Source organism: Myotis lucifugus, unplaced genomic scaffold (genome assembly GCF_000147115.1).
Source record: "Myotis lucifugus unplaced genomic scaffold, Myoluc2.0 scaffold_7435, whole genome shotgun sequence".
Lineage (NCBI taxonomy): Eukaryota > Metazoa > Chordata > Mammalia > Chiroptera > Vespertilionidae > Myotis > Myotis lucifugus.
This window is the reverse complement of record NW_005878483.1, coordinates 1-7673: the sequence shown is the minus strand read 5'-3', so window position 1 is coordinate 7673 and position 7673 is coordinate 1. Positions and strand designations below refer to the sequence as shown.

The 7673-nt window shown below is 62.5% G+C and overlaps 1 protein-coding gene across 3 annotated transcripts; it reads right to left on the bottom strand.

The window, feature by feature from the left end:
- Positions 1-16: 16 nt before the first annotated feature.
- KIF25 (kinesin family member 25) lies at positions 17-7425 on the bottom strand. Of its 3 annotated transcripts, XR_001346961.2 has the most exons (5): positions 6947-7425; positions 6779-6847; positions 5189-5256; positions 2784-2858; positions 1339-1448 (listed from the first exon to the last, which is right to left on the bottom strand). XR_001346961.2 is itself a non-coding variant. In XM_023749383.1 (3 exons), the coding sequence occupies exons 1-3, from the start codon at positions 2978-2980 to the stop codon at positions 197-199; spliced, it is 339 nt and encodes a 112-aa protein (XP_023605151.1). In that variant the 5' UTR covers positions 2981-3021; the 3' UTR covers positions 17-196. The 3 variants fall into 3 exon arrangements, 1 of the variants encoding a protein (XP_023605151.1); XR_002827880.1 differs by lacking the exon at positions 2784-2858 and having other exon boundaries at positions 1317-1448; XM_023749383.1 differs by lacking the exons at positions 5189-5256; positions 6779-6847; positions 6947-7425 and adding an exon at positions 17-206 and having other exon boundaries at positions 1317-1448; positions 2784-3021.
- Between the last annotated feature and the right edge of the window lie 248 nt (positions 7426-7673).

Below are 7673 nucleotides of genomic sequence, written 5' to 3'. Positions count from 1 at the left end.
TGACATAAGCCTGGTGGGTGGGGGCGGGAGCACGTGACAGAGGAGAGAAGCCATCGGGGACGTGGGACACCCCCCAAAGGTGGCGCCAGAGGTGGTTCCAAGGGGACGAGTTCCTACTCCCAGAAGCCCGTGTGCCTGTGAGTGCCGGGCCGGGTCACCACCGGCCACGCTGAGGGACAGTCAGCCGTATTTCTTTTTAAAATATACTGTGATTGGTGTCAGAGAGGAAGGAGAGAGGAGAGAGAGAGAGAAGCATCAGTGATAAGAGAGAATCACGGATCTCCTGCCTCCTGCTCGCCCCACACTAGGGATGGAGCCCGCAACCCGGGCCTGTGCCCTGAGCAGGAACCCTGACCTCCTGGTTCATAGGTCGAGGCTCAGCCACCGAGCGCGGCGGCCGGGAGAGGGTGAGGGACGGTGTTGGGAACGCAGCTTTTGTACCGAGTCACCATCCCGATCAACCCGTCAGCCACCAGTCCCTGGGTCCCGAGCCCACAGAGGAGGAAGCGTGGAGGCGGCGGCCCTGACCTGGTCGCCCATGGGCTCTGGGAGCTGCAGAGGCCATGCCGGCCGCGAGGACAGCGGACAGCGGGCGGTCAGCGCCGGCCGGCCATGCGGCTTCTTCAGCGGAAACTCTGCTCTGTTACCGGGAAGACCGAGACCCGAGCTCTCGGCTCAGTTCCAGAAGCGCCTGCCCGGCACCGGGACCTCCCCGGCTCCAAACATAACTAACTTCTCACCCTGGCTGACCGGACAAAGTTTAAATAGGGAGGCTGAGCCCTTAGGGAAAACCCCAGGGCCCCCAAGGGCAGGGCGACCGCAGCCGGCCCCTCCCGCCCGCCTCGTCCCTGCGACAGACAATCTGATTCCAGCTCCTGCGCTTGGTGCCCAGCAGAGGCCGAGCCCGGCCGGGAGCCCAGTGACCAGGACGCGTCTGCACCTGAGGGACACGCCTGGCGTCCCCCCAGGACAGGAGAGCTAGGACCCCGGCCATGGCGCCCTCGAATGAGCAGCTGGAAACGCCACGACGGCTGCGCTGGAAGGAAATGTAAGCTAAATTCTCCGGAAAAAAGCCTGTCGGCAAAGAGTCTGCATTTCTCGATTCTCAGCGGCGGGGGTGCTGGGGCGCCCCACGGACGGCGAGGCCTCAAAGGGAGAACCTAGCGAGCCAACCAGGGTGTGCGGACCCCTCAGCGCGGCTGATTCTGCGAACAGCGCTGGGCAGCAGCCGCCTCGCCCCGAAGCTGCCTCGCCAGCGCCTGAAGCCTCAGCAAAGGGCCTCCCCTGCAGGCCCACTCCTCCCGCGGCCCCGGTACCTGAAGAGCTCCTGGGCGGCCCTGGGGATGAGTCCGGCGTCGCCCTGCGCCGCGCCCGGGGGCTGCGGGCCCAGCATGGTGTAGGTCTTCCCGCTCCCGGTCTGGCCGTAGGCCATGATGCAGACGTTGTACCTGGAAGTGAAGGGGCTCAGGGGGCAGCCACACGGCTCCAGGGGACCCGTCCCCCATAGGAGCACCTCCCGGCACCGCCTCTGTGACGGCCTTGCTCACGGCCCCTCCTGGACCTGCGGCCGCGGTTTGCTAAGTGGTCCTGGGGCTGCCTGGTGGCGCAGCAGGGACTGAGCCACACCAGTCACACACGCATCCCCTCGCCGCCGTGTTTCTCGTGTCAGCGTTCCCTCCTGGGACCCGGGGCTGGTCCCTGCCCCCAGCACATGCCCCCCCCCCCTCCCGCGGAGTCCCACCCCCCAGCCCACTCACTCCAGCTTCCGGGGCAGCAGGGGGCTTGCCTGTGGGAGCTCGTCTCCTCAAACCAGGCTGCCTGTGCCCTGGCGGCTGCTCAGTGGTCGGAGCACCGGAGGGGGAGGGTGTGGCTCCTGGTCCAGGGCACGTGCTGGGCTGCAGGCTCCTCCCGCCCTGGTCAATGCCCGTGCAGGGGGCAGCCAGTCCACGTCTCTATCTGCCCCCCCCCCTCCCACGCTCTAAGAATCGATGGGAAAATATGCGTGGGGATTTAAACACAGTCAGGCTTTCATGTACAGGGGAGGGGAGGGAGCTTGCATGATTCCCTGTGAGGATCTGAAAGGCACCCACTGCATAGGCGGCCAGCGCTGCGGACAAGAGCACAGCAAGGGCACACCTCTTCCTGCACTGCCCTCCCCAGGGACTTGGGAGCCAGGAGGGCCAGGTCCCCTCCGTGCAGGCGGGCTGTCCCCCGACCCTGCACTTTGGGGTGCTGCCCCGCAGCTCACTTCACAGATGAGGAATCCTGGCGACCCACACTTCCTGCCACTTGGGTTACGAGCCCCGATGCCAACGGGAGGACACAAACATTTGAAAGAATATTTGAGCCCTAACCGGTGTGACTCAGTGGATAGAGCGTCGGCCTGCGGACTGAAGGGTCCCGGGTTCGATTCCCGGTCAGGGCACAGGCCTGGGTTGCGGGCTTGATCCCCAGTGTGGGGCGTGCAGGAGGCAGCCGATCCGTGATTCTCTCTCATCATAGATGTTTCCATCTCTCCCTCTCGCTTCCTCTCTGACATCAATAAAAATATATTAAAAAAAGAAAGAAAGAGCTCTCTCGGGTTCTAGTGGAGGACATGCCCCATGGATGTCAGACCCAGGACCCCCTGAAGCAGGGCCTCGGGGTGGCAGCGGGTGGCGAGGGGGGACGTGACGTGCAGACACGGCCCTGTGACCTGACCCCACAGCAGTCACGGGCACTCGAGGCCTCCACTCGCGTTTGCACGGAGCTGGGCCCACTGACCTGACCACGTCCCAACTCACCCGTCCAGCAGAGACGTGAGCAGGGGGCACACGTCGGCAAACACCGCGGCCTGGCCCTCCGCCGGGCCGTAGACCCTGAGGAGCAACGCGACATGGAGCGTCGTTAGGGGGAGGGACTCTGGTACCAACACCCCAGCTGGGAACACCCCCTGTGCTCCCCCCCACACCCCGACGGCATCCAGACTCATCGTTTCCATCAATAAAAGATTGTAGCCCAGCCAGTGTGGCTCAGTGAGCATTGACCTATGAACCAGGAGGCCACGGACCAATTCCCGGTCAGGGCATGTGCCAGGGTTGCGGGCTCGATCCCCAATGGGGGGCGTGCAGGAGGCAGCCGAACCATGATTCTCTCTCATCCTGGATGTTTCTCTCTCTCTCTCTCCCTTCCTCTCTGAAATGAATAAAAATATATTTTAAAATAAAAGATTGATTTTATCACTTTTCAAGGCAGCAGAGGGTAAGGCTGCCTGTGGTACAATTTCCCTGAGCCCCCTGAGCCCCGGATGCGGATGCGCAAGGACCACAGGCTGTCACGGTCAAGACTGACCTTGTCGGGAAGACGCCCGCCAAGGAGGTGGCCACCACCATAAACTCCTTCAGTGAAGTTTTCGTTTCCGGCCACCCTGTGCGGTCCCTGGGGCCTCCCTGAGCTGCCAGGTCAGCACTGGCCCCTTCTCACCCACAGCAGCGACTGCTTAGCACACAGTTGCCCCCCAGGCCTCCACCTGTGAGCTGTCCCTCAGGCTCTAGTAAGTTTATTTTCCCGTCAGTTTTCCAAAACCCTGACACAAGCCAGGTGCTGGGTGAGCACAGCTGTCCCTCAGGCCTCCACCTGTGAGCACAGCTGCCCCCCAGGCCTCCACCTGTGAGCACAGCTGCCCCCCAGGCCTCCACCTGTGAGCTGTCCCCCAGGCCTCCACCTGTGAGCACAGCTGCCCCCCAGGCCTCCACCTGTGAGCACAGCTGCCCCCCAGGCCTCCACCTGTGAGCTGTCCCCCAGGCCTCCACCTGTGAGCACAGCTGTCCCCCAGGCCTCCACCTGTGAGCTGTCCCTCAGGCCTCCACCTGTGAGCACAGCTGTCCAGGTGGAGAGGCGGGAACCTGGCACCCCCAGCACGAAGCGCCTCCCCCTCGAGCGGCGCCCGACGCCCCTGCACGCGCAGGTTAACGCAGCGAATGGACAGGGCGCCGTGTCCTGGGACGTGAACGCGCAGCTGCGAGGACGTTAGCTTTTCCAAAGTCAGTTCATAAGCTTACTGTCCCCGCCCCCCACGTCACATGGGCCATCGGTCTGGGGAACGAGACAATTTGACTATAAAATTTATTCGACAAAACGAAGAGCAAGAAGGAAGGAGACCCTTGGAGAAGAACAGTGTGGGGCTTGAGGCGGCGCAGTCGGCCACGGGAATGAGCAGACGCCGCGGGCCGGAGAGCAGACCTGGAAATGGGGCCGTGGCCGTGGGGTGCGCCACGGGGACAGGCATCCCGCCACGGGAGAGGGGCTCTGGCCTGTGCTCTGCAGGGGGCGGGCAACGTGGACAAGACAGAACTGGACCCGTTCCTTAGGCGACACACCGACTGCATCCCGAACGGAGCACCGGCGTCACGGGGAGAAACCGGTGTTATCTTCATTCTTTCTTTTTTAAAGTATATTTTATTGATTTTTTACAGAGAGGAAGGGAGAGGGACAGAGAGTTAGAAACATCGATGAGAGAGAAACACTGATCAGCTGCCTCCTGCACGCTCCCTACTGGGGATGTGCCCGCAACCCAGGTACATGTCCTTGACCGGAATCGAACCTGGGACCCTTCAGTCCCCAGGCTGACGCTCTATCCACTGAGCCAGGGCTGGGCAAACTTTTTGACTCGAGGGCCACAATGGGTTCTTAAACTGGACCGGAGGCCGGAACAAAAGCATGGATGGAGTGTTTGTGTGAACTAATATAAATTCAAAGTAAACATCATTACATAAAAGGGTACGGTCTTTTTTTTTTTTTAGTTTTATTCATTTCAAACGGGCCGGATCCGGCCCGCGGGCCGTAGTTTGCCCACGGCTGCACTGAGCCAAACCAGTCAGGGCTATCTTCATTCTTTCACGGTCACGCTGTGGCGGCTTTTCCAAGAATTCCCTGGTTCCCCAGGCCCCGCCTGCCTCCTGCTCTCCTGCGACCATCTCGGTTCCTGCTTTCTGTTTGGGCCCAGATCCCACTTTAGCTTTCGCGCCAGGTGCGCCCTGTAGAGCGAGGCCCCTTCACCTGTGCACCTGGTGCCCACGTGCTCCAGCCCCGGGTGCGGAAAAGTGTGTCCCTGCTGCTTCGCAATTGGGGTGACTGCACCTCCTCATCAGACCTCGTGGGAACGCGTGTCTGTAACTTCCCGTCTAATGGCCTCCTGACAAGCACTTACCTCTCAAAGTTAAACGTCTTGTGGATGGAGTGGTGACCGGGCCGGCTGCACCTCACCAGGACGGTCTCCTAATGGGAGAGGGTGAAGGCGTGAGGCCCGGCCAGGCTCAGCGGCGACCCCGCACCGACCCTGAGAACAGACCCCGGGACACAGCCCCGCCCGCTCCGTCGCCATCTGCGCCGCGTTTTCCCCGACGGCACGGCTGAGTGGCCGAGACAGAGACCGTGTGGCCCTCAGAGGCGGCCACCCTGACCCTCGGCCCTTCGGAGGGTCTGCTGCCCGATGTGGGGGCCAAAGTCAGGGCCAGGGAGGGAGCCCAGGGCCCGGCCGGCACACGCCCGGCCGACCTGGGGGCGCACACACACGGGAACCTCCTGGCTCAGAAGCGAGAGCAGACGTGGGGGACGGAGCTGCGCGGTGGGGCTCCCACTAGCTTGTACGTGACTTTGCCCACAACAGCCGACAGCCGCGCGCAGGGACGCAAAGGCCGTGTCCAGCCAGAAACGCGGCCTCAGCTCAGCTTCACTTAAAGCAAAAACATCTGAGCTGGTTCCAATTCTAAAGCCAAATGCAAATTCATGGAGAAACAGGGGACAGGAAAGAGTTAAGGAACAGCCCTGGTCGGTGTGGCTCTCTCGGCTGGAGCATCCCGGGCACCCAAAGGCTGAGGGTCCGATCGCTGGTCAGGTGCGTATGGGAGGGGCTCCGGGTCCTGTCACCCCAAACTCTGAAGCAGATACGGGCGCGGCCTCGCGGGAAGGGCAGAGCCCAGGCTCCTGGCTCTGAGCCCGTCTGACCGCGGCCGCCGGCCCCCTCCCTGCGGCCTGGTCTCTGGAATTCCTCTAAAGTCACGCCAACGTGCAACCCCAGTGCCCGGGCGAGCTGCACAGAAACTCCCCCCGAGGGTCGGATGTCTCCAGACGCCTACACTTCAGTCATAAAGACAAACAAACAAGAAATGCAAAGGCTCACCAGGCCTCACCCCGAGGCTCAGCGACGCCATCTAAGGAGCCCAAGAAGCCACAAAACAAGCCTGAACCCAAAGACCCCGTGGCGCTCAGCACCGGGAGCCCTGGATGCGAAACGGCCTGGAGATGCGCCCGGAGCAGAGTCTAACCTTCGCCAACAGCCCCCAGGCCCCTCCTGCAGCCCACGGGTCCTCCGCATCACGACCCCACGCAGCCCTCATCTCCCGGTGAGACCCCTTTCCTGGGCCGTCACAGGGTCCTTTCACCTAAACCCCGAGCTGTCGGCCCCGACGACACCCTCCCTCGGGGGCAGGCACAGCCAGGCTGAGCGTTTCCATGGAAGAAGCAGGGCTGCCTGGTTGTATCTATTTTCATAGACGCGGCCCTGCCTCCCGTGGACGCACGTGCTCCCGGGGACGCCAGTGGTCCTGACCTTGCTCGGGGCCCCGAGAACCTGCCTTGAAGGACAGGCTATTTGTTAAGGACCCAGCAAAACTGGATCGCTGAACATCCCTCAGGCGCGCCCAGTCTTCCCATCTTTCCAGCACCTTCCTAGAGAGAGTTTGACCTCGCCTTGACCCTGTGTGAGCGACACCAGAAACTCAGTGGTGATGAGACTGACCGGCTCAATAACCCTGAGGATCTGGGCGAGCTCGAAGGCCCGGGTGGGTCAGCGCCGCCGGAAGGAAACCTGCCGTCAGACAAGCAGCTGTGAGTCCCATGAAAACCCAAACGGCCCTGAAGACACCAGGACCAGGCGGTGGCCAGACTCTCCGGGGGCTTTACTCACAGGCCGGCTCCCCAGACGATTCGACGCCGACTCGCACTGCACACTGCACGCTGCGTCCCCACCCCAACCAACACACTCGCTGCGGCCTCCCGGAGAGGAAGGCGGGCGCGGGAGCCAAGAGGGACGTGTCACCGCACCGATCGCTGGCTGTCTCAGCAGATTTAATGGCTTGAGGCCCTTGAACAAGCAAGTCTGTTAAGTTAAGAAACCACTTGCATTCTGCTGATTTTTAAAAACATAATCCAAAATGTCCCAATCCAAAGACTTTCATCTTATCTTGATGAGTATTTTTAAAACGTGCAAACGTCTGAGCTGGAGGAGGCGGTGGAGTTTGGAGGACGGGAGCACTGCCAATAGAGTAACGAAGAAGGACAGCGGGAATGAGGAGGAGCCGCAGCGGCCGGCCAGGCCTCGGGCTCAGATCCCGCCCCCGGGGGACCCTGGGCCAGGCCTCAGGCTCAGATCCCGCCCTCGGGGGGACCCTGGCCAGGCCTCAGGCTCAGATCCCGCCCTCGGGGGGGACCCTGGGCCAGGCCTCAGGCTCAGATCCCGCCCTCGGGGGACCCTGGCCAGGCCTCGGGCTCAGATCCCGGCCCTCGGGGACCCTGGGCCAGCCTCGGGTTCAGATCCCGCCCTCAGGGACCCTGAGCGCCGCCGGGCGCCCACAGCCGTGGAAGTGCAGGGACTCAGAAGTGCTCCAAGTCCTCGCAAAGGAGGGACTAATAGG

What these genes read in the sequence shown, in the direction of transcription:
- KIF25 (XM_023749383.1), bottom strand. Translation starts at nt 2,980, where the DNA reads ATGGAAACGATGAGTCTGGATGCCGTCGGGGTGTGGGGGGGAGCACAG. An exon ending in CTCACGTCTCTGCTGGACGG is followed by an intron (nt 1,449 to 2,783) that starts GTGAGTTGGGAC and finishes CTTCACTTCCAG; the next exon opens with GTACAACGTCTGCATCATGG.